This window comes from Phasianus colchicus, chromosome 3 (genome assembly GCF_987193195.1).
Source record: "Phasianus colchicus chromosome 3, bPhaCol1.hap1.1, whole genome shotgun sequence".
In the NCBI taxonomy this organism is placed as follows: domain Eukaryota; kingdom Metazoa; phylum Chordata; class Aves; order Galliformes; family Phasianidae; genus Phasianus; species Phasianus colchicus.
In genome coordinates this window covers 36,344,186-36,369,834 of record NC_143438.1, presented here as the reverse complement: position 1 = coordinate 36,369,834, position 25,649 = coordinate 36,344,186, and the positions used below count along the sequence as shown (strand labels likewise).

General features: G+C 44.0%; 1 protein-coding gene across 1 annotated transcript; it reads left to right on the top strand.

The window, feature by feature from the left end:
* The first annotated feature begins 2,531 nt into the window (after positions 1–2,531).
* On the top strand, positions 2,532–25,115 carry SCGN (secretagogin, EF-hand calcium binding protein). Its single transcript, XM_031589442.2, has 11 exons — positions 2,532–2,656; positions 2,971–3,041; positions 10,137–10,229; positions 10,530–10,619; positions 11,350–11,406; positions 11,945–12,022; positions 21,162–21,217; positions 21,900–21,945; positions 22,054–22,113; positions 22,717–22,785; positions 24,392–25,115. Exons 1-11 carry the CDS (start codon positions 2,584–2,586, stop codon positions 24,518–24,520), a joined length of 822 nt encoding a protein of 273 aa, XP_031445302.1. The 5' UTR covers positions 2,532–2,583; the 3' UTR covers positions 24,521–25,115.
* The last annotated feature ends 534 nt before the right edge of the window (positions 25,116–25,649 follow it).

Below are 25,649 nucleotides of genomic sequence, written 5' to 3'. Positions count from 1 at the left end.
TGGGGTGGGTTTTTGGTTGGAATAGATGGTCTTAGAGGTCTTTTCCAGCCTTAATGATTCTGTTCTACTGGGAGGCTTTTGCTTTGGGAAATCCCTTCTTATGTTCTCTTTCCTGAGCTCAGTGACCTGAAAATCCCATGGGGAGGGCTGTCTCCCAAACTTCCTTTCTGGCAGTGAGAAATGGTGACTGTCTCTCGCATACTAACCACGCTCCACAGTGGGAAGTGGTTGGAGTGGTGATGCCTCTCAGCCCAGGGGGCTGCACAGACAAGGCTGGGGGGGAAAAAAGCATAATCTGGATGGGAATACTCATGGCAGCACCCAGCATGATACATCAACATGGGATCCGCAAACAAAGGTGGGGATGGGAGGTGGCACCAGTGCTGGAAGATGGGGTTTGGGATCTGCCCTAATAAGCAGCTTGTAGTCAGCTGAGGATGTGGCTGGAAGAGATAAGTGCCTGCTTCTTTTCTTCATGAGACAGCGTTATCTCTGCACTGATTTCCATGCAAATGGGGGGGGATTCACCGACTGTTATTTCAGCTTTGTCTCCCCTTCAGCCTGCCTTTCATCTGCTCCTCCCGCGTTCCCCCTCACTGAGGTGCTCACAGACCCCTCGCTGGCTGCAGAGCTCAGTGCCCACCCCCTTCACCACACAGCTCATTGGCAGCGTCCCCCCCCCCCCATTCCCAGAATTTGCCTATAGCCAAAATGCTGGGGGATCAATGTTTGCGTTCTTCAGGAGCCTCGTGAATCATGAAGGAAACGATTTTACTGGGAAATAGCATTTATACTATTTTAAACCTGTTTTATACACCCAGGTTCACACGGAAAACAAAAAGGGACATTTCTTATTCTTTGATGTGTAATTGCCGTAATCTGAAAATAAACCAATAAAAGAAACATCTGAACTAATGGTCTGCCATCAGCAAGGCTTAATGGAAAACATCATCCTGTCAAATATTATTAGATTAAAGCCATTTCTGAACTTAAAAAAAAAAAAATGGTAATAATGGAATAGTGATGTGTTTTTCAAAATACGAAACTTTAAAACTCTATAATGCTATGAACAAAAAGAATTCAATTGTCTTTTTTTTTTTTCTTTCCATTTTCAGATTTCCAAAACAAGGGCTTTATCTCCTACCTCATGCATTCCTGCACAGTGCAAAGTCATGGCTGAAGCTCATCAGGGGCATTCCCCACTACTTAGAATACCACTTTCCTTTAATCCCTATTTATCCCCATGAGGCAGAGCAATGCCTGCGTTGGCCATGAGCTGCACACGTGGAAGTCACATTCCTCTTGCTGCTCTGATACTCATAGCTATGGGTCCAGAGTTCAATGAGCTCCCCAAGTTCACTGTACCCCACACAGTGCCCTGTCAAACCGGTATAGCTCACTTTAAGCTCTGTTTTTTTTTTTTTTATTCATGTCTTGCTGAGTAACTTAAGGCATCTGGAGGAGTCTAAAGCCATGTTTACCATGCATTTCATCTTTAATGGAGTGTAATTAATATTGCTTTGTTAAACTGATAATGCTGTGGACCGTTTCTGTAGCCTGTTCCATGCCCACTGCCCTCTGGTGAAGGAGTTAAGGAGGTCCCAGTGCTTTTGTTCTCTCAAAGATTGGATTGTGCAGCCTTGACCTTGACCTGCTCTCAGCAAAATGCAACTCCTAGTTGATTTGTGCTCTGTTTGTTTATTTGTTTGTTTTCAGATCAAATAGAAGCCTACTTGGTGTGAACACTGAATGCTCGTTTAGTACCCTTTTCTGTTCTGCTTCTGAGAGCCTTTTGAAAAGCAAGGAGCATTTGCATAAAATCGAGATCTATATATTGAACCAAAATCAGCCTGGAAAAATCTCTCTAACCACGTCTCTCAGGGCCACTTCTACCTGTTTCCTGAACTCCTCCAGGGATGGTGCCACCTCCCTGAACAGCACATGCCAGTACCTCCCCTTCTCCAGAATGAACAGCCCCAGCTCCCTCAGCTGTTCCCCATAAGACTTGCGATCCAGTCCCCTCACAACTTCGCTGCCTTTCTCTGGACACACTCTGGGACATCAGTGTCCTTCTTGTAGAAAGGTGCCCAAGCAGGCAGTGCAGCCCCAAGTGGGCCCATGCAGGGTACAAACACCAACTTTGTCTTATCGGCACTCAGACCCCTGGCATCACCATTGTTTTTGCTTTGTACTGCGGGAGGATGAGGCTGTAGTGCTCCGTTCCAGCATGGGAACCCTCTCTGCAGTTGGCATGGAGGAGCAGAAGGGTTACAAATTTTACCAAACTGTTTTTCCCCTTAAACAGTACTCCTCTGAATTTTCAAGCCTATCCCAAGCGCTGCCGCCCTCCTTGGGCATCCCGTCCTGCCGACGCCCACGCACCGACGCTGTGGCGCGGCAGCAGGGGGTGAGAAGGGGCCACTCGTGGGCCCTCGGCCTCCCCCCGCGCCCCACGGGGCCGCCCTCGGGGCGGGGCCGCCCTTCTCAAAGCCGCGGCGGCGGGCGGGCGGGAGGCAGTGCTTGCGCGGGGTCTGCGCGGCTTTTGCGCGGGGCAGCGCGGGCCGTGCCGTCGGCTGCAGGACCATGGAGAGCGGCGCGGCGCGGCGCCTGGACGCGGCCGCCTTCCTGGGCGCCTGGCGCCGCTTCGACGCCGACGGCAAGTGGGGGGAAGCGCGGGGGCGAGGGGAGAGCGCTGCCCGGTGGGAGCGGCTGGTGGGTGGGTTCTCGCATGAGTGGGGACGGGGTCCTGCGGGTGTTTCGGGATTTCCTTCTTTCTCCCCGTCGTTCACAAACGTTGAGTCTGAAATGCCTTTCCCATTCCTTCTCTTGAGTTCCTCCTGCCCACCAGCCTATGTAGCAAGTAGCAGAGAGGGGGTTTGAGTTATGGGCTGCCAGAGTAGGCAGGCAGGGCCCCTGCAGACCCTGTGCTCAGCCCGTAACGCCCATCCTTGATGTCCTGCTTGCGTTTAGACAACGGCTACATCGAAGGGAAGGAGCTTGACAACTTTTTCCATCATCTCCTGGAGAAACTGAGGCCAGATGTAAGTACCTCTGTGCACAGAGTCCTACTTAAAAGGTTGTTATGTTGGAAATATTTGTATTTATTGCTTCCCTATCAGTGCCTGATGGCAGAGCTCTTAGCAACCAGGTGCGTGAGGCAGGTGTGGCAACAAGTGTGATAGCACCAGCTGCTCCAACATTTGGTGTCAATCCGACATCTGCTGTTGGTTTGTGAGGTCATTAATTTGAAATAATGCTTAGGAGAATATTTCTGTGTTGCTGAAAGTGGCCCTATAGGAGTTGATTGTGTTGTTCATAAGGTCAACACTCAGCTCTTAAGTTTCTAGTCTTCTCCACTGGTTTTCACTCTGCGGCCCACAGCCAGCTGGTGAGAGGAAAGGAAGAAGCATCTTCCATAGGGAAAGAAATGGTGTGACAAAAAAAAAAAAGCAAACAGATGAAACAATTCCCTTAAGCAAAGAGTGATCAGCAAAAGCGGAAGGGTGGCTGATAGAAAGCATAAATGCATGAGCATCACATGCAGAATCAAAGTTGCAGTCATGAAGTGATTAGGATCCTTGGATCTCTGGAGGTACCATAAAAAACATTCTGTAAATCACTTTTTCAAGTGAGTTTTTTATTATTTTGCAAGTAAATTTGGAATGAAATATTGGTGATTTCTGTCAAAGAGTTTCCCTGGAGCATGGATGGTTACATGAAGAGCTATGCACATAAAAGCAGTTTAAAGAAAATCAAGTAAGATTCCAAGATAAGCATCAAGAATCACTAGGGACACAGAAAGGCTGCTCTGGAGAGAAACGGGCAAATGATGATAGGGAAGTGGGGTATAGTTTTAAAGCAAAATGAGAGATTTAGGTTAGATGTTAGGAAGAAATTCTTTACTCAGAGGGCGGTGAGGCGCTGGCACAGCTGCCCAGAGAAGCTGTGGTGCCCCATCCCTGGAGGACTCAAGGCCAGGTTGGATGGGGCCCTGGGCAGCTGAGCTGGTGGGGGGGCAGCCCTGCCCATGGCGGGGGAGGTGGAACTGGGTGATCTTCAAGGTCCCTTCCAACTCATGCCATTCTGTGATTCTATGAAAAGCTGGAAAGCTTGTGCTGCATTTGGCCAGGAATGTCAGACTGTGGGCAGAGGCGCAGAGAAATCTCCATCCCTGCTCAATCCCACAGCCACTCTTTTCTTGCCCGTCCCACATGGCATTTTGCAGCAGCCTCACCCCAGCTGGATGCAAAGACAGTACCTTAAAGCAGTTTTTGTAGCCTTGTTACTATCAGCATGAACTTGTTATACTGTGCTAGGTGTCGGTGCACGGATATCCACAGCATGGGGCTACACTCATAACAAAATGTCCTGAACTATTAAGAACTGTGCCACCAACTTCCAAAATAAGCCACGCTCGGATAACTCCAGCCCAAACCAGCACACTCAAACCTTGCACCTTGCTTGTTTCTTCTGTCTGGGTTTGCCCGTAAAGGGTAAAAGCTTAACACAAAAGGACTGAAGAAACAACCAGCCCTTGGAGATTGGTAACACCGGAGCAGCCTGCTCCCTGTGTGTGAGATCAGCTGCAGTGCTGGGCAGAGCAAAATTCCCTGTGCTATTTGTACAGTGTGTCCATGCAACAGTGCAGGTGGGGTGAAGGCACTGTTTGCAGTGCTTTTCACCCCGCACAGCAGGATAATGGCAGCAAGGAGCTGGCATTGAGCACCGCTGGCTCCAATGCTCCCTTTGACACTTGTTTCTTCTCTGGGCTCCTGACATGTCTGTACAACAATGTGTGCTGGCGGGACCTCCAAATGTGTCTCAAGGATTAATTAGTGGCTGTGTCTGAAGTGTTCAACGCGTGATAAATAATGCCATCAGCCCTGGAAGTTGTCTCTGCTTGAATAGCAAATGGTTCTCATAATTACATTTTTCCAGCCTGCGCTCCCTAAGCTGTTATTTCAGTTAATGACCGCTGTAGTCCTTCAGCTCTGTTTTTCTTTCCAGCAGCTCCGCAGCATCCCCAGCTGACACTGAATGCCAGGGGTTGGGATGGGAGCAGCTGGGCAAACAAAGCACAGCGGGGCTACTGCAATCTGGGAGTCAGATTTCGTAGGGATGGAAACGTGGAACGCCATCCAGTGGGGGATGCTGAGGCAATGCCTCTGAAAGGAAACGGCAGGGGAAGGGATAACGTTGAGGTAGACCTGAGTTCTGCCAGTGTTTTTCAACTTTATAATCAACAGATCCAGATCCCAGGTGCTGCTTTCTGGCTCTTCTCCCCCAGCAAGGGGCAGTACTAAGAAAACGAGTTTGTTTTCCAGGGATGCATTGCATATACAGAAGGATTCAGTGAAATACAGTGGATTTATGACACTGGTGGGCTGCGGTTGCTGTCGCTTCTCCATCAGCTGCAGGGGCTTCTGTGAAGAAGTGGACTGATAGTATGGTATATATGGGGCAACATCAGGGCAATTCAGCCCAACACCACACAATGTTGTGACTTGTTGCCATCCTACATCTTCAGTGGTTATCACTGCCATGACTTCTCTCTGACCACTGTGCTCCTATTTGTTCATAAACTTCTTTCTTTTACATTATGGACCCCTTTCCATCTGCAAACCTGTTACGCTGCAGTGAAAATTTAGGTTTCTTTCAACACTGAATTTGTTTTCTTGGAGCAGAAAATACTGCCTCTGTATTCCTCTCTTGCATCACTATACATCTTTCTTTAGACGGGTTATTTGGGATTCTCCTTGCTCTCTCTTTACTTCTAGTGAAGCTCTATCTATATTCTGGTAATAATTAAGCAAGAGGAGGTTTCTAAATGAAAAGCTGTAAAGTCTGGATTGGTTTTTCACTGAAAATTTCTGCAAAATCAGTGATATCTGTGAGATACAAAAGGAATTGTACATTACCGTTGCTCTTGCAGCATTCCTTTACAGAAAGACATTTCACTTAGTTTAAATTCAAGTAAAAATAGGCAGAGATTTGGGAACAGCAGCCATTCTGACAGAAGTTTGTTGCCCCCACCCAACTGTATGTGTGTCAGAGGCCATGTGTGAAAATCTTTGAAGTGCAAATGTGTTTGGGTAAGACAGGTATTAGCTTTGCTGCAATCCTCCCTCCCTCAAACCACCTGGGTGGTTATGGCTGGAGGGACTGCAGTTAATCTCCAGGAGCTCAGCTGAACAGCCGTAAAGGATTTGCCTTTGATTTCTGCTTCCAAGGAAGATGAGCTGCCTCTCTCTTGCATTTCAGCCTTGCCTCACGCAGTGTATTGTCTGTCTAAATTTTGTCTTTAGCTTAACGGTCAGACAGTATGCTCAGGAATGCAACAGCTAGGTGCTCAAAGTTCCATCACCAAAACGTTGGCCAAAGCAGGCTGCCACTGTGCTGTACCACCCACCCAAGAGAGCCAGGGCTGCAGGCCAGGTCCCTGGTGACCAGTGGGAGCAAGAAGACTTCTAGCAAAAAAGCATTTGTCTTTCGTCCTCCTTCAGGCTACATCAGAAATCTAAACCCTGAGTCAATTCTGCTAATTGCCCAAATGCATTCATTTCTGTAGGTGTGGCTTTTGTCCGCCTTGGTTATCCTGACCAACTCCTTTTCCAGTAGCTGCTCGTTAAGGCAGAGCACTGCAAGTGCTGGTAGTACCTATAACGGGAAGCTCAACTCACCTACAGGCAAAAGTGGCATGTTTTCATTGCCCAAAGGCATGTCAAAAACCATTCAGCCTGGTGGAAAGGGTAGAACAAAGAACGCACCCAAAGCCTAACCACAGTAACATGATGGCAATGACACTGTAAAGTGCTACAATGGCCTTAGTTCAGCACTGGTGTCCTCTGTGTGAAAAAAAGTATTTCCCACATGCGTGCTGGTGAGAGCTAAAACAAAATAAATGAGTTAAAAAGCAAGGGATGACTGTATAGGGGCTCATCTACTGTAGTGTACAAGACTGTAGGAAACCCAAACCAAAGCACAGGGCCAAACCCTCCAGCAGCAGCTCTGCAGTTCAGTAGGCAGGGCTGGCCAAGGAGCTGCTGGGAAAGCCCATGTCTGTGTGGGCACAGTGGCCCCATGGGCAGCGTGGATGGAAGGAAAGCATTCCTTGAGATACATTTTAATGCTACCAGATTTAAAGAACAAATATTTGGCCAAAAAAAAAGTTCACCTTCTGAAATCGAAGTGTGTATTTCTGGTGTCTCGTCTGGTCTTTGCTGCCCTCCCTTTGTCACTGTGTGGCTTTTGGCATGGTACTAATTGTCAGGCATTCTTGGCAGATGTAATTTATTTTCATTGATCTTGTAGGAACTCAATATCTCTAAGACCTTTCTCACTTCCATCAAACGGGACTGAAACATTGTTAAGAGAAACGTGTGTTCAAGCCGGCATTTTCAGATAAGCTTCATTTTTTTTTCAAGAAACAGGCTATAACACTCACATTTCTTCTTGCTCATTACACCATTATCAGTATGGTGTCTGGATCCCAAAAATCACGTCAAGAAGGAGAAAATAATCAATGTATGGCAAGGCTGCCTTGCTCAGTGGGGATGAAATGAGATTTTCCCTTTCATCAGGTGGTGAAGTCTCTGCAGTGGTCCATACATCTGCTTTTTTCTCTCCTGAAACAGATGACTCCTAGCTGTATTTTCATCAAGAAAAGCTGCTGCCAAGCACCCCAAAGGAGCAAAAATTTAATCAGAAATCATGGGGCAAGAGTACAGCAGTGTGTAAGGAATAGGTTAACAAAGAAGGCAGATTACGGCCGGGTTTCCAAGAATTCATAACCAACTATGACCAAGAAATTAAATACTGCATAGATTAAAAAACCCAAACATGCTCTTTCCTTTATTACAATCAGGATTAAAAACCAAATTACCTTTGTGATGGAAAATATTTCTAACGGGTTTCCACAAAAGCAAAGATGTACACTAGACCTGGAAAGGAGAAAGCAGAAAATTCATTCGTTACAGCAACTTGAATTACAGAAGCTTTTCTCTGCAAAACTCTGTGGAAGAGCATCCATAGTAAGAAATTTACAGCTTGACCCTGAGATACTATGAGCAAAGTCACGGCACCTCCAGAAACTCATGGGGGTGCATGCAGGGGGAAAATCAGGTACTATAGCTGGCATCCTCTGAAAAGTCTCCCCACAAATGCAACAGCATTTGCTTGAATTTTCACAAAAACAATTTATCTTACTGCTAAAAAGTTTGCAAGATCTTAGTCCAAGCAGTGAACACTTCTGAAGGAGGGAGGGAGGCTTAAAATGGAGCCACTGCTTGAGACACGCAGTGTGGCCCAGGAAAAGGTCTGCGCTCAGTGACAGTACAGCTGCTCCTCAGAGCAGCATGGTGTGCTCATGACTGGATTCTTTCCTTATACATAACCTTATAATCCTTAGAGGACTGAATAAATGGAGTACGAGACTGAAGCATGTGCAACTAGACTGTTTGGCTGGCTGGCTGGCTGGCTGCAGGAAGGAAGGGAGGAAGGGAGGAAGATAATTTTGCCTTGAATGTGTATCTTGGGAAAGCCAGTTTGCACAGCATCTTTTATGACATTTTCTCTCTTTGAAAGTAAAATTTCTTAGCAGTTGTCACTAGCTTTTGTGTTTCATAAGTGATATGTTTGTGTACAGGGATAGACTGTCCAATAAGAAAACTCTAGTGTGACCCCTTGGAGCTGCTTTTATACATTCCAGCTTTATGGTTTTCACTTACTGTATCCCATAGCTTGAATCAGTTAAAGAAGAAAACAAGGCAGTCTTATTCTCTTGCAGAGTACAATGTTCCTGACATGCAAAGTCAAATGAAGTAGTGGTTAAAAGCTGACACAAAATTGAGCATTTATCAAATGATTAGTCGGACCTCTGCAGCACATTTTTCCAAATATCAGCTCTGATTATAGTTTCAGAAATAACTTGTCCTAATAGGCCTGGAGGAGGATAATTTCAGAGTACTTTGCAAACCTATTGAAGTCAGCAACTGTTAGGTTTGCCTAATGCCTGGGGGGCATCTGGTAGTGTCAAGGTACAGTCAGAAGGCAATTTAACTAGCATAAGAGCAAGTGATAATGCTGAGGGGATGGTCCTTGGGGGGCACCCTGTCCTCCCTAGAGGACACCTAGATTCCCATATGTCCCATCATCTGGCACATCCTGTAGAGGGTGACAGGGGTTCATTTGCTCTAAGCAGAGCCCACTCACAGTCACTCAGACTTAACACTTACAAATCAAACTCTTCCTTCCCTAATTTCAGCATAGGATCCTCTGCTTGGACTGTGCTATTTATGATTCTTATTATACCGTGCTATGAAAGATTTTTCTATAAGCCCATAATGACTGCAAGCAGGCAAGTGCTCACAAGATCTGAATCTGCTCTGAAGCAAGGTGAAGGCAAATCAAATTATAATGCTATCTGACTCTCCTTTTATCTGTAAATAACTTTTTTTTTTTTTCCCCCCATTACTGCTAGCAGTAAATTAAGGCTTTTGGAAAATATCAGTCACTTCTAAACACGTGGGAGAATCTGGCGACAAAGTTCAGGCGGAAACAGGCTTTACTTTAATGACATTAATCAGAAGATGTGATACCTCACTTCTGTTTTGATTACCTCATCTATGACATCCTGGTGTGTTCCTACAGCCCAGTCACTGGCTGTGTGAATGCTCTGCAGCCATAATGTTCAGGAGCAGCTGGGAATAGTGTTGGCACCTGGCTCCTATTGAATATGGGTGTAGTCAGGAAGTTCCTGGGGCATGAGGCACACCCAGGTCTCCATGTGTTGTTTTCAAACACCACTGAGCAATGACAATGGGTAGCATCAGAACTGCTATAATAGAAACTCAAGCAAAACTCAATCCCAGTGATACAGTACCCAGTGTGAACAGCTGGTTAAAGAAGGAGGCACCACTGAAATATTTTAGTTTCCAGACACTGCTCTTTCAACCAATAGCTCAGTTGCCACAAAGTTTTGCCTAGGCATTACTTATTATCACAAGCTCATCTAAGGCAATGCATCTGCGGTCTTTTAGAAGCATTAGCCCTTGGCTATAGGGATGCTGTTTTCCTGGTGGGAAACCCTCCTACTGCCCTCAGCAATTTTCTTGCATGTGCTATTTTCCCTATGGCAGGATACCATCACGGAAGAAAAAGTTCAGAGGATGAAGGAGCAGTTCATGTCTGCCTATGATGTCACCACAGATGGCCGCTTGCAAATCCAAGAGGTATCTTCCCCCAACCCAGTTGTTGTTTTTTTGTTCTGTTTTTTTTTTTTTTTACAGATAGAAGGAGGATGGGGACCTAGAGCAGACTTGGCAGATATGGGAGATAGAGTCTGAGGGGGGAGGAGGTGTAGTCATGTAGTACTGCATTCACCAGATCGCTTGGTCTGGTCTTCATTCCATGGCAACTACATGCCAAGCTGGTATTTCCCATGTGTGTCCGCAGCCTTCCAAGCATCCCTTCCCTTCAGTTTTGTTTCAGCTTGCAGATATGACTTTGGGGTTGGTATGTGTGTTTTTCAGCTTGCAAATATGGTCTTGCCAGATGATGAGAACTTCCTGCTGCTTTTCCGAAGGGAGACTCCCTTGGACAACAGCGTGGAGTTCATGCGGGTCTGTATTTCTGCCTTCCTCATTCCCTTGGACACCAATTGCCCCAACCTTTTCTGTAGCACCTATTCTGTACCACTGATAAATCCAGCCCTGATAAATCCAAAGCTGTGCACTCAGCACAGTGCAGACCAGAAGGGCTGACCAGCCACCATTTAAGCACATTCCCGAGCTGATGAGTTAGGCTGGGCTGTGAAGGCACACAGACACATCCCTGCCCTATTCAGGGACACTGAGAAATTCACCTTTGGCAGGATGGGCACAGGGACAGTTGTAAAATACAAACTATTTTTTTTCTCTGCAAGTTGCTTCAGATGGAAGTTTTGGCTTTTCTTAAGTCTATTTGCAGTTCTTACTTCACATCCAAGCTCAGGGCTTCTGCAGATCAATGGCCAGCTGCATACTGGCCTGCACTCAGGGCAGTAACCACTTTGAGAAGTTGCATGTACAAATTAGGTAAGAAATGTGGCCCATTTTCTCAGTCTTTTCTTCCTTTTATAGAATGCATGTCTACATTAAATATGTGATTGCAGCATGTCACACATACAGCACCCAAATTAGAGTAATTGCTATTGTGTGGAAAGTTTATTTTATTTTGTCCACAATTAATTGAATGCTGGATAACAGAACAGTTAGCTCATTAGGGAAGTTCTGATTCAGATCTTTATGATTTATCTCCTGTGTGGGTGATTAATGGCAACATTTAAGATCATATCAATCTATTCCCATCCAGATCTGGCGCAGTTACGATGCTGATAGCAGTGGATTTATTTCAGCTGGAGAACTCAAAGTAAGTTGTTCTAACCAGTGTCTTTGAGTATGATCTACAGCTCACAGATGTCAGCAGGAGCATATCTGTCGCCTTTAACAATTTGCTGCCCTTTTGTGTGATGACAAATGGCACATCAAGCTCATTCACAGTCAGTTTAAGGGCTGGGCACCCTCCAGCCTTCTGGCATAGCTGCAGGGACCATAGTGGGTGGAAGGAAGCTCTGCCATCCCTCCTGCTGTTTCACTGCCCCATTGCCCTGCCTATTTTGATCTGAGATCAGTTAGCAGACACTGTAGGACTTAGCTCTTAGTGTATTTTGTGGCTGAACTATTCCATTACAACTGATTCCAGTATACTTACCTGGGGACAATTTGATTATTTTCTGATTTATTTGCAAAAATATTTTTCAGTATGAACTTTAGGTGAAACTGAAGGCCTGAGTGCTAATTGGGAATGTGAAATTAGATTCATGAGACTGCTGAATTTGGGTCTGTTTTCTTACTGTTTCTTCTTGAATTTCTCTAAGAAGTAACATTTGACTCTTTCCTGGTTACAGGATTTCCTGCGAGATCTCTTCTTGCAGCATAACAAGGTGGTTACTGAAGTAAAGTTGGAAGAGTATACTGATACAATGGTAAGCAAAGAGAGCGATAATATTGTTTAGATTATAGTACTGCCTCAAAGCATCCCTAAGGGTCTCAGTATTTGATGCCATAGGGGCCCTCTCAAAAGGAGCTTCTTTTCCAAGAGTTCCCAGTGGGAAGCCAGACAGCACACAGCTACTACTTTGCACTGTACTGGACATCAGCTGTGAACAGCATTTCAGCTTTGAGTTGAAGTGTTTATTATGAGAAAGCAGCCTGACTTTGTGCCACAGCAAACTGAGCCCTAAACCTATTCAAATCAATAGGTGAGGTGCATTCTTTTTCAGCCTCAGCCAGGACTCCATCCAGCTTCCTCCCTTGTTCTCTCCTAGCAAATCCTTTTGCTCCTCAGAGATGCTGGCATCTTTCACTTCTTTGCAAAATCTGGAGAGCCCTGCTGGCTCCCTGAAGGGCTGGGAATCCCAATGCTCACAAGCTTCAATTCTTCTCCTGCCTTCTCACAATGAAGCTTTTATCCTGCAGTCATCAGCAACATAATATTGGGCATAAGTTTAGCATCAGTCACCTGGGTTTCAGAACAACTTATTGTATCTAACCATCCGAAAACGAGAAAGAAAGGAAAAAAAAAAAACATTTCTGATGTTGTTATCAAGGCTATCATTTCACTTCCACCAGGAGACGTTTATTGTTGCAATTTTCTAAATGATTTTCAGATGGAACTGTCTTGCTTCTTGGCACAAAATCTGTGTTTTCACCTATAGTAGGGCTTGGTATGCAAGCAAATGAGGAGCTGCCCATGTATTTTGCAGTACCATGTTATGTATGCATGTAGCATCTGTGACTAAAAATGTAACTCTTTAGAGCAAAGCAAGAAGCTGTATCTAATGGTGTACAAAAGTGTGTGCATCTTTTCATGTTTACAGGACAGTTAAGGGAGAGGAAAGCTTTCTACAGAAGTTATTTTCCATCTGGAAGAGCTTGAAAAACAATAAAAACCCAGAAGCTGCAGCCAGAACAAAATCTTTCCAGCAGTGTTTGTAGGTAGCAAACAGCTTTTAGGCTGCCCCATTAAGATTCCCTCAGCCAGTGGCTCATCTCTGACCTGGTGCTGCTGGGGAACATGCAGTCTGAAGCTTGTAGATATTACACAGATCATTTCATCCAACTTCTTCCCTTTCCGATAATTTCTCAAAAAAGGATCTATGATTTCTGCCACCCCAGTGCAGCTAGATAACAATGGAAAGAAATGTGGTGTGGTAATGTAGCATAGGGCTGACAGCCAGAAGGTCTGGTTTCTATTCTCCTGGTTTTTCTGATTGGCTTTGTGTCTTTGAAGAGGTAGTTTAGTCTCTATGCTGCAGAACAAGTTTTGATCTGGGAAAGAGAATGATTCCTATATATGGGGTAATCTGACCTAAAATGCAAATCTGGCAGAGGACAGAAGTTTGCAAAGCCACAATGCCAAAAGGATCACAGAAGATAGTAGAAAATGAGAATCATAGAATCATTAAATATCCCAAGCTGGATGGGACTGATAAAGTTCATCAACTCCTGGCTCCTCGTGGGACCACCCAAAAATTGGACCATATATCTGAGAGTGGTGTCCAGATACTCCTGGAACTGTGGCCCTTGGGGTCATGCCCACTGCCCTGGGGGACTTGTTCCACACCCACCACCCTCTGGTGAAGAACATTTTCCCAACCTCCAATCTGACCCACTCCCATCACATCTCCATGATGTTCCCTCAAGTCCTGTAGCAGATCATTTATTTTTCTTTGTGATTTTTTGGTATAAAGTCAAGATGAGGGATGTTTACAAACACACCTGATCCCAAGCACTAAGGCAGAATGTGAAATTGTAACATCAGGTGTTGCAATATCCTGAACTAAACTGGAGGATACGCATTCTGTGCATCATGGCAAAGAGCTCCCACATGGACAGTACCTATATAGAAGTGGAAACAGATTGCATGGGAATTTGCCTGAAGCAGTAGTGCATAATTACAGGGAGGAAAGAAAAATGCACTCTTATGTTTTATCTGCGTTAAACGGGGGGGGGGGGGGGAAGGAAAAAGTGACTTGAGCTACCGAGATCAAAGGTGTGATGCTAAGGTTCAGAGCAATGAGAGAGCCCTGCTTTCTCTTCCTGCTTTCCATATGGAGCAGGGAAGTCCTGGTGGGACTCTGCCATCATCCCAACTGCCTGGGAAGACAGGGTGAGTGCAACCATGAGGCGCTTTGATGCAAAGCAGGGGCTTTATATTTAATTCCCAAGGTTTTTAAAGGCTTTCTATTACATCTTTAGCAACCAGCAACACTGATTCCTTTACTGCAGAATGGAAATAGTTCTATTTCTTTCCCCCATATCTGCTTCTACCCTTATTTAAAGCACAAGGTCATCTGGACATGGACCTTTTTCTGCTGTGCACAGCTACAGGGTCTCTGATAGTGGCCCAGCAATCCTGCTCAGGGCTTTCACATGCCTCTGTAATAACATTTGGTCAAAAGAAGCTGTGTCCCAAGGAGCTGTAATCCCATCTGTCTCCACAGGCATTTACAGATCTCTGCCCTCTTCTTTGTGCACTCCACAGCTGACTGCATGCTTCTTAAATAGATACTGATACACCAAGTGGGCCTTAGAGCTTTTTGGAGACAGGGATAAAGGAAAAAAGACAGAAACTATCATCTTAAAGAAGATAGCCCAGGCATGAAAGAATGAAATTTTACAATTCTTTGTAGGATATTTGCAGTTTTAGCTTGTGGGAGGTAAATGTCCAGGGAATGTCAACTACGTCCAGTTGCTTATGCTGTTATGAATGATCATACAGTATATAAAATAAATAATCAATATATAATTAACAGCTGAGATATCTGGAAAGAGGGATACAGCATTCCTTTGGAAGTATTGCTTCTTTCCGTTCCTTTGAAGAGCCAGAAACACCAAGAACACCTCAAAGAAGTGCCCTCCTTTCTCTGATCTGGGTTAAACATAGCACAGCAAATACTTGAACAGGTGTGACATACACACACTCTCTCATACATATTTATAATTTTATATCATCTTAAATATATATTTTATATATATTTACGTATTCCTATGTATAAGTACATCTCTCAACCCCTCATTTTCAGCTGTTTCAAGTGAGACAGAGGAGAAACTAGAGAAACTGAGATAGTTTTTCTGTTCTGCTTTACTATTACTTGAGGCCCTTTCACACTTTTAACATGAATATCTTGGTTGACTGCAGAAAGGAACATCATTTTATTGAGTTGCTTAGAAGCTATTTGTATGCAGGCTATTCCGTTTCCATATGACCTTGACATCCTTTCTTCAGAGAACACTGATTTAGATTAAGGATGGATGAGTCATGAACCATTGGGAAGAAATGAGGTAGGGAATGTCTTGGAATTGCACAATCCCCATGAGTTTGTTAAATCAAATCTGTATCATCCTTCAAGTCCCCGGGGAAAGTTGTGAGAAAAGAACATTTGAGTGCTCAAGACTCTTGATGAGGGAATTAAAACAGCAGTGCTGTGCTGTGGAAGCCCCTTTGCAGGATTTGTGTTAGCTTCTGTGTCTATATATGTACATATGCTTGTATTAGTAGTATTAAGGGTATATTAATATTGATTTACACTCATGTGCTTGTATGAGAAGACAGCGATGTGATGTTCTGAATTCTTGAAAACAGTTTGTGCGTTTGTCTTCTTCTAGAAGAGACAAACCACAGGCTTCTAGACTGAGAGCTGTGGGCAGGGAGCAGATGCTCGGAGGCAGAAACAGATCTTTATATTGCTCTAAGCCCCTCTGAGCAATGAGAAGATGTCCCAGAGGTACAGTATTGTGGGAGACAAACTGGGCATCGTTGAAAGCTGGGTGTAGTTTTAACAGCCTGATGAGAATGTACTTCCTTCTTAAAGCAACACAAAATGGAGAAATGAAAAGTTGTCCCATTACTGCTTCATCACAAAAAAAAAAAAAGTGGATGGAGGAATTACAGTAGCACAACAACCTTTCCCATGATGCTGGGGAAGTTTCTGTCCATGAATATCCAGCTCATCCTTGCATTTGCCAGGATTTTGTCATGAGTGACAGCTTCTATACATGTGTATGCACGTAGCTGTGTACTTCAGCAGGCTATTGTAAATGCCTGAGTCTAAAAAAGATATCACCATAATTTCTGATGAAGTTTAGTATTGATCTCTTGTCTTCTGCAGTAACAAAATTCTCACTCAGCTCTTGCATTTATTATTGCCTTGTTCACAGAACCACTGATGGTTCATAGCTTCTCAGATAGCAGCATGCTACTTCTGGCTTGTAATCCCAATATCTGCAAAATACCTGCAGGGAAGGCTCAATTCTGAGACAAACTTCAGCAAATTATGTTGTATATACCATTGTAACTGTCACTCATAGAACATCAATACTCTCTTTTTCTATTGGTAATATCGGACTGGGCAAAATAAGCTCCTTTAATTTGAGAATTATTGTATTTTAGTAAAATGTATAAGATAAAAACCATGAAGTACTCTCCCCACCACAAACTGAATTTCTGGGGAAACAGTAATGTGTGGTGAATAGTAAAACAGTAAACGTTGGTCATGAAATACAGCCTTTGATGGAAATTAGTATATGGATATGGCTGAAGATGAATCTTTTCCCCAGGGAAGTCAATAGAGCAGTCTTCCCAGCTTTAACACTGTCATGGTTTAACTGTGCTTATCAGCAGAATTTCTGGGTATGGAGCTGCATATCTTGAGCAGTCACTGACCTCACACATGAACTGCAGCTGGCTATGTGAGGGCTCTTGGTCTTCTCAGTATGAAGGGGAACAGGCTTACTTCTCCCTGAAAGGTGATCTGCGTCCATAGGAATTAATCGTGCTCTACCTTTGTTTTGTATTGGATGAAGAGGGGAGATTTAGATGGGATGTAAGAAAGACTTTTTTTACAATAATGGTGGTGAGGCACTGGCATATGTTGCACAGAAAGGTGGTGGAAGCCCCATCCCTGGAGATACTCTAGGTCAGGCTGGATGGGGCTCTGAGTAACCTCATCTACATTGCAGGGGAGTTGGACTAGATGACCTTTAAGTGTCCCTTCTAACTGAAATGACTGTATAATTCTATGACTATTGGTGCTTTTGTGGTTGCAGGCTGTCCTCTCTGCAAGGAGGCTCAAAGTGGGTATTTCTTTGGCTGTGAATGTCTGTCTGTCTGTCTGTCTCTGCTCTTTGCCAACACATGTGTACTTACATAGAGAAAATCCAGATGATCTAGCTCCTTTAACACCATACTGGCACAGCGTATCTGTATTAACAAATTTTTTTACAACCACCAAAGGAATAGTACAATAGAAAGAAATCTTTGTTACAGTGAGAGCCTACACAGAGTATGTTTTGCTTCTTAACATGCTCTGATCAAACTTTCTGAAGCTGTATAAATGCAATAGTGGAGTGTGGCCCAAGGCAGGTAGTTTACAGGAGGGCTCTTTGTACATCCCTTCTCCTGCTAGTGGTCAATGCAGGCCTCCCTCCCACGCAGATACTTATGGATGCCATGCCTCTAGGAGACCACATCTACAGTTCTGCATGGGCACTGCAACTATCAGCCCTCCTAACCCCAGCCACCACCACGAGAGCCACTCTCTCTGAGAGCTTTCTTATGGCCCTGGGTCATTGTGATTCCTCTCACTGATGAAAGGCTGCCTTGCTGTGTGTGGTAAGAGGGCCCACACATAGCTCATTAATGCCATGGAGGGAAATCTGGCCCCACGTCACTTCTAGACTTACTCCCAGTTGTTCTGTCATCTTCAGTTTTGCGCTGCACTTGCTGTGACATAAGCCAGCAGAAGCAGAAAATTGCATTGCAGCTCAAACTTCACTTCTAAAGAGCAGAACTCATGGAACGCAGGTTCTGGCTTTCAAAAATCCCAGCAGATAACAGTTTGTTCTTTTAGGAACCAAAGGACCCTTAGAAATCCTGCACTAAATGACTTGCCTAGGTTACACAGGCACTGTAACCCTAGGGGGCAGAGAACAGAGCTTCTGTACCAAGGGTAACTTGCTGGCCACAGAGCCTTCAGGGCTCTGCAAAAGCCTGCTGGCCCCAGCAAAAGGGGGCCACATGCAATCTTCCACTTGGGCCTGTGTCACTGTTTATATACCCTCAGTACCTGCTGTACTCCTCAGCTATATTAGTTATAGCTGACATTGTATAGGTGGTCCAGACATGTTGTGAGAGCAGCTCCAGGGATGACACACTCCATTAGACTTCAGAGAAGGGACAGGAAAGCATTTAGAAGCATTTAGAAGCAGACCCTAGTAATTCTGCTGATCACAGACCTATTTATTTTGCTTATTTACTTCTCTCCTTATCTCTGTCACAGAAAATAATTCCAATTTACAATCTTACAGGGCTCTTCAAAGCATGAGTGTGTTTGTCATATCTTGGTGTTCCAGTGGCCTTCTTTACAACACCTGATTGAGAAAGCAGAGGCATTTCCTTTGCTGAATTCAAAGCCAATGGCAGTTTTGAGTTTGTACTTCAAATGCACACTGTAACAACTCTTGTTTTGCAAAACCAGCTCTCAGTTATGCTCTGTCTGCCTCAGAGTACACACATTAAATTCAGACAAACAGAAGTAAGACTTCCCCGGTGTGCTCCCATTAAAATGTCAGTGAATTAATTTGTGCAAACACTTTAAAACATTGGGTAGCTTGACAGTAAGACAAATGCATCATTTTATAAAGCATACTGCTGGATGCAACAAAGCTTTTAATAAAATTGTGTGCTATTTAAACATGCCAGACCTTATCCTTAACCACACTGAGATGTTCCATATCAGCCTGGCAGCATAAATATACCTTCCAAGAGAGTAAACTGAAAATCCATCAAGTTTAACATATCAAGATGGTGTGTAAAGGCAAAAGTTTAAATTAGAAACAATCTCATAACAATTTCAAATATCTTCTTCTCCCATTATGTATGTCTCATCATATGGGATTGGAACTCTCTGTCATTCTTTGATCACTTATGTACACAATTAACAGATCAGATCAAACAATTGTGTGCTTGAAATTTGAAAGCTTAATTAATATACATTTCCCCAGGCTTTTCTATCCCAAGATTGCCATGTAGTGTGTATGGATGAGCTACAGTTGTCCAAATAATAGGATTAGGTCTATCTTATTAGTTGTGGTACCTGAACTAATTCAGAGAACAGTATTCCATCTTTGCTACACATTTTCCATCTTTCATGTGGAGTTCAAGATGCAAGAATTAACCCAGCATAAGCTCTTCCTGCAAGACTTTCTTTTCTCTCTGTTTATTGGGATGAGAAATCAAAAAATCACAGAGGTTTGTATGTGTTTATTCCAGGATACTTTTTGCAGGAAAAAGAAAAAAGAAAAAAAAAAAACAACAAACAGAATTTGAAAATGCAAAGATTTTCTCTTGGTATTGCAAAAGCAGAGCTGAGTGACAGAGGTCAGAGAGGGGAGCTGATACAAGTGGATGTAGTAAACCACTGAAAGTATAATGTTAAGCTCAAAGATAGAGCAAAATTGACTGTGGGTGTTTCTTTTCATTAAATATTCCACTGAAGAATGTATTACCTTTACAGTTAAATTTGTCGTAATGAGATCTGCACTGCTGCTGGAAAATAGTGAAGGGTTCAGAAATTAAAGCCGTTATTGCAAGGACATTTCTCCCCTTGGTGGCACAGCATGAGCAGCTTCAGCTCCTAACCCTGCCTTCAGTCTTGTCCTGTTGTGGCCAACATCTGCATTGGCTTCAGGGCATGAGTTTTCCAGTGATCTCAGCACGGAACTTCTGTCATCCATATAAGCTTTACACTTTCTCTCAGTGGGAGGAAAAGTGGGCCCATACTGAGTGCTCTTCAAAATTCCCATCCAGATCTCAGTAGCACAAGTTACAGAAGAATTAATGCAGTAAGATCCAGTTGCAGAATCTTATTTACAACCAGTACAGCAAAGAGCTACTGCAGGCTCAGTACATGTGCCAGAGCACAGGAGAGGGAGAAGACACAAAAAAAAGGCATTGTGTATACACATGGGCACCCCAAGGTACAGCAGCAGCTCCCAGCCCTTACCTCTATTTATGCAGTGTCAGGCCCCAGTTTCACTGCTGGGCAGTGCTCAAGACGTGCTATGGGTTCATTCATCCTGGAGCTCATGCCAGGTCAGGATTATGTGTCACAGCACGTTGCTCAGGGACATGATTTAACAGAGGGTTGTTAAAGTTAGGGTAGTATGGTTAGGTTGTGGCTGGACTCGATCTTTAAGGACTTTTCCAACCTGAGCAATTCTATGATTCTGTGTCCTCTCCTTATGAGCCTACAGGGTTTGGGACTGGCATCTGTAGTTACTGAATAAGCAGATGAGTTTCATGCAAGCACAGTTATTGCATGTTCTTTTGCTGAGGATGTGACAAAGAGTGGTAATCCATCTTAGTAAGAAATTGATTTTTTTTCCCCCACTGCACTATAGAATACATTTTTTCAAGAACTTTGATCCTGAAGGCATTAGTTTTTGCAATCTGTTAAACTCTTCCCCTGTAACTGACTCTTATTTGTGCATTGCAGAGAAACAATGTACTGAAATTAAATGAGTAGATAATACCTGGTGTTGAATCACAAAAAGATCACATTAAGAAAAGGATACCATTAGGAAAGGATAGCTTTAGCATTCACATAGATCAACCTCTCGATGCTTGAGGCCTGAATTTTCCCGGTCCTGTCACTTTCTCATGGCAGGCTTTGAGCCAGACACACAAGCCCACCAGCTCTAGCAGCACCCAGACCTGATCTGAGTGTCTGTCAGGAGGTGAAACTTGCACCTCAGCCACTCAGCAGCCACACTGACAGTCAATGATAACAACGGAGCTGGGCTGGAAGTGTTTGGAAGCTTCAGTGTTTTTTCCATGGACAGTGTTTAGGTGCTTAAGTTGTCTGTCAGAGACCTGTCTGCATTGGAATGGTGTCTGGCTGCTTTGTTTCTCAGTGCCAGCAGGTCAACACAGAGAGGATGTTGCTGTACACTTACTTGAACAGGTCACAGGGCACAGCAAAATGTCTGCCTGCCTCTTTTATATATATTCTCCTCATCTGCCTTTCTATTTCATAGCAACTCTATCTTCCTGACTTTTAGATGAAAATCTTTGACAAAAACAAGGATGGACGCCTGGACCTGAATGACCTGGCAAGGTAGGCTTCAATGACATTGATGCAATTTTTCAGCTTGAAATGACACATCCAGGCAAAGTGATGATTTTCAGCAATAATATCTCTCTGGAGACATGCACTTGAATCCTAAATAAAGTCAGGCTCTCTGATGTAGGCATCCTGGGTCTCTAATGCATGGTTACCACTGTGATATTTTGGGAGGATGTGGCTGAGGAGTCAAGGCGGCACTGCCAGTGTACTTGGCCATGTTGGCAGGGGAGAATTTGGAGACACAAGAGGAAAATGCTTATAGATGAAAATGGTAGTTTAGACTCTGCCCCTTTTCTGTCTTTGGCAGCTGAAATTGTTTTGGTTTTTTTTTTTTTTTTTTTTTTTTTGGTGATTGGCACTATATACAGATAGAGTATGTCTGCATATGTAATGTATGTGCATTCAGGTGTGACTTTAATCGCATGGGTACAACATTCTTAAAATACCAGTTTGGGGGATGAGAGGCAGAGGCACTGCCCTCAGCACTCAGGTCAGCATTACTTCGTCCTTTCTTTTCCAGCCAACAATGCTTCATGAAGAAAACAGTGGTAGATTTGGTAGATTACTATTTGCAATAACGCAGCACAGCACCCTTTACAAACTGGGATAGTTCAGAGCAGTACGTATGTAGTTGACAAAGTGGCAAGATCTTAATTTAAATCTCTCTCTTCAGGATTCTGGCCCTCCAGGAAAATTTCCTTCTTCAATTTAAAATGGATGTAAGTATTTCTTGATGCATTCCTCTCATTCCTCTCAGATAAGATAACCTACGCTAAAACCTGAATCTATTTTTTTTTTCCTTTTTCACTCGCTCTCCCTGCATGCAGGCTTGCAGCACAGAGGAAAGGAGGAGAGATTTCGAGAAAATCTTTGCACACTACGATGTTGTGAGTCCCAGCAACATTCCTTTGTGGTCTCTACATGATACAGATTAAATATATGACAGTGCCAGAGCTCATGGGCCAGAAGAGCTCATGTGAAGGTGGGGACAGAGGTGGGCAATGCTCAGGGACCTCATGACAAAGGATACATTTTCACTTTTTCCACTGCCATGGCCAGTACTGCTGCATCAGTGCATCAGCAATATCTCTGTACAGGAGACACATGGGCTGTAGAGAGGATGGTGCCTCTAGCTGTAGTTCTCCAGCAGTTTGGGACCAGCACCATCACCCTGAGAAATGAAACCCCTTTCAGTGCTTAACCAAGAGTTATTCTAAATCTGGCCCAGGATGGCCAGAACTGCCCTAGCATTGGTTAGAAAACGGCAATCTGGTGCCACTTCTGTCATTCCCACAGTGGAGTGGTATGGTGACTAGCAGCCTCAAAAAATAGTGGGAGACATTACTGCCACTTAAGGGGAAGAGATGGTTGGAGATAAAGGAAGGGATCACAATGCTATTGGGCTCAGTGAATAGGTGGATCTGCTGACTGGCAAATATTCTTGTGTCTTTGACTTACTGGAGGGTTTTGATGTTTCTTCCATCTGTCAGAGTAAAACAGGAGCACTTGAAGGCCCAGAAGTGGATGGGTTTGTCAAAGACATGATGGAACTGGTCAAGGTATCTGCATGTTTTTTTTTTTCTTTTTATTAATACCTTTACGTCCAAGAGGAAAGTCCTTATTCTGATAAAGATATGTAAATAGAGCAAGAGTGGGAACATAGAGTCAAATTTAATTTCAATCACAGACAGAAACAAATGTCATTGCCTCAGCATATACGGCACAGAGCATTTCACCACATCACAGAAATTCTATCTGACAAATTAATACAATTTAACTCAGCAGCTGTATTTAAATCCATTCTGTTTCATACTCTGAGCATCACAAACATTTAGTCACCATGTGGTCTACCCACACACACACATTTTTTCCCCTAATGATTTAATATTTAGGTTAAAATAGCTAAAAGGTGTTGAGTAAGCTGGAAAAGAGATATGTGCCTTTGCCTTTTCACATATTTGAGTGAAAAGCCATGATGAGAGCTGAGAGTCTTCAGCTCCAGCTGACAACAGCACAAACCAAAGTTTCTCAGAGTATCACCATGCCTGAACATCTGGAAGTTCATGCATGGGATCCTTAATGGTTGTGATTTTATGAGGCCACAAAGTCAGCTTTAGGGGCAGACGCTCCTCAGCATGCCTTGGAGTTCATGGGCCAGGAAGTTGAATGCCTGAAACTTCAGCATGGCACTATTCAGAGCTGCCTATGCTACAGAAATCCTCTCTTCAGCTCACAGCAACCATCTCTCCATATGATCTTGCCTTCAGGTTGGAGGAAGAGCTGTGCACAGAGTACAGGGCAACTCATATCTAGGAGGTGGCTTACTGTTGCTTAAATTCTTAAATTCTGCCTCCTCAGTGATGTTATAACTTTATTGACATGGATTGGTCATCAGAGATTCTTCTTTATTCTGTTTTGGCTGTGGATAATGTCCTTGCCAGCATGATCTCACAGTTTATTATATCATCACAGGGCTACACTTGAAAATCACTTGATCTCTCTCTGTAGTCAAGAGTACCATGCCAGTGTGTCACTTACAACAGCAGAGTCCACTTGTTTTGAATTACCTTGAGTTTTCAGATACAGTCCAAGACACTAACAGTCCAGCTTTTGGCTTCACCCAAGCCTGAGTCATTGTATTTCCCTGTGAAGTGATCCTATGCAAGGCTGCTTATGCTCCCACATCCATTTTGCGAAGTAGATAGAGGCAAAGAGGCCTGTAAAGCATGCCTTTAACATTCATTTGATACTGAAGGTATTTTAAAGTTGCTGACTAGCTTGTAAAGTGGTAGCTTGTGATGGAAATGGCATATACTCCTTTGTGCAGCAGGTTTGAGAGAGGAAACTGGATGAAAGTGCAGATCCAGAACTAACTGCAGACTTGTTTGACACAGATCAGAAACTCAGCAACCTGATTAAGGGAACAAACTATCATACATTTCCTAATGAGACTCACCATCCCATCCACCTAACCATGCCCTTTCTGTTTTTATGGGGCCTCTTTTCCACCTTCCCTGTTCCCCACTCATATGAGCTGATGTGGGGTTGAGCCCCTTGATAGCTCACCCTTTGGGGCATTTCCCTGCCTCACTGTCTGCTGCTTTACAGAGCTGCTGAAACCCAGAGCTGTTTTCCTTTCAGCAATGCTTTCTCTTTCCCTTGCAGCCCAGCATCAGCGGGGTGGATCTGGACAAATTCCGTCAGATTCTGCTCAACCACTGCGATGTGAACAGGGATGGAAAAATTCAAAAATCAGAACTGGCCTTGTGTCTAGGGCTTAAAATGAACCCATAGCTGTTGGTGGTGCTTGTGGCTGTGTTTCCCATGTGAGGTTGCCTGCTGTTCCTGGTAGAAATGTGCCTGTGCTGTGCGAACAGGTGGGTGGTGGGCAGGGGGGCATTTGTATGAAGGGGCAGACAGCCTTACCAATGTTTCTAAATACCCTGGATGTCTCCAAAAGCTGCCTGGCCATGGGCCTAGGCACCCTGCTCTGGGTGGCCCTGCTGGAGCAGGAGTGAGGTCTGTCACTTGTAGAGGTCCCTGCCTGCCTCAGTTATTCTGTGATTCTGTGACTTTGTGAATCTGTGACAAGTGTTGATGGGTGATGTTCAATAGGTGCCACTGCTTGTGGGTCTCTCCAGCACCATCTTTGCCCACAGGTACACTATTTGCTCAGAAAGAGGGCTGCTCACCTACTCCTACCCCTGTGAAACAGTGCCCTGCCCATCTCCTAGAGTAGAGACAAGCATCTCCTAGTGTTGATGCTTCTGGGCTGCTGCTGTTCTGTGATTCTGATGGTTGTCTTCTGTGTGAAGTCATTACTTTGGTGAGATTGAGCTTTGTTTGTGCAGTTGAAATATTGGATGGGTGTATTTGTGCAGAAATAAAAAAAAAAAAATGGCAGTTACAGCAAATCTGTAAGATTGGAGTTTCTGTGTTACTTGTGGAAAGCCATCTGCTGCAGACAGACAGACCATATACGGTAGCCATTTTATATAAAAGCTATCAAATTGCAAGAGGCTTTATGATGCCTATCAGCTGTAGTTTTTAGTTCTGTCAGCAAATGAAACATAGTAAGTTCTTTCCATGGGGAAACCACACGTAACACAAATTAATATTGCCTCGAGGGTGAAGCCACAGAGTAACGTCACTTCTGGAGGAAGCCCTTCTTTTAAATCAAGCCGAAGTCATAAACAAAGTTTCCATAAATTGAAAACTTGGAAGGACAGAAACCTAATTAAGGAAAAGCTCACAAGCACATGTGTATTTTTAAAAATCCATACGAGTTAGTGAATTGTTGCAAACTTTATTGAACTTAAAGCCTCCCATCACTCGCAGGCCATTAACGTAGTCTTGAAACTCAGTGGCATCACCATCATTTGTGCTATTTATCTCCACGTATTTTACTGCACATTCAGGAAGT

What these genes read in the sequence shown, in the direction of transcription:
- SCGN (XM_031589442.2), top strand. Translation starts at nt 2,584, where the DNA reads ATGGAGAGCGGCGCGGCGCGGCGCCTGGACGCGGCCGCCTTCCTGGGC. An exon ending in TGGAGAAACTGAGGCCAGAT is followed by an intron (nt 3,042 to 10,136) that starts GTAAGTACCTCT and finishes TCCCTATGGCAG; the next exon opens with GATACCATCACGGAAGAAAA. An exon ending in TTTCAGCTGGAGAACTCAAA is followed by an intron (nt 11,407 to 11,944) that starts GTAAGTTGTTCT and finishes TCCTGGTTACAG; the next exon opens with GATTTCCTGCGAGATCTCTT.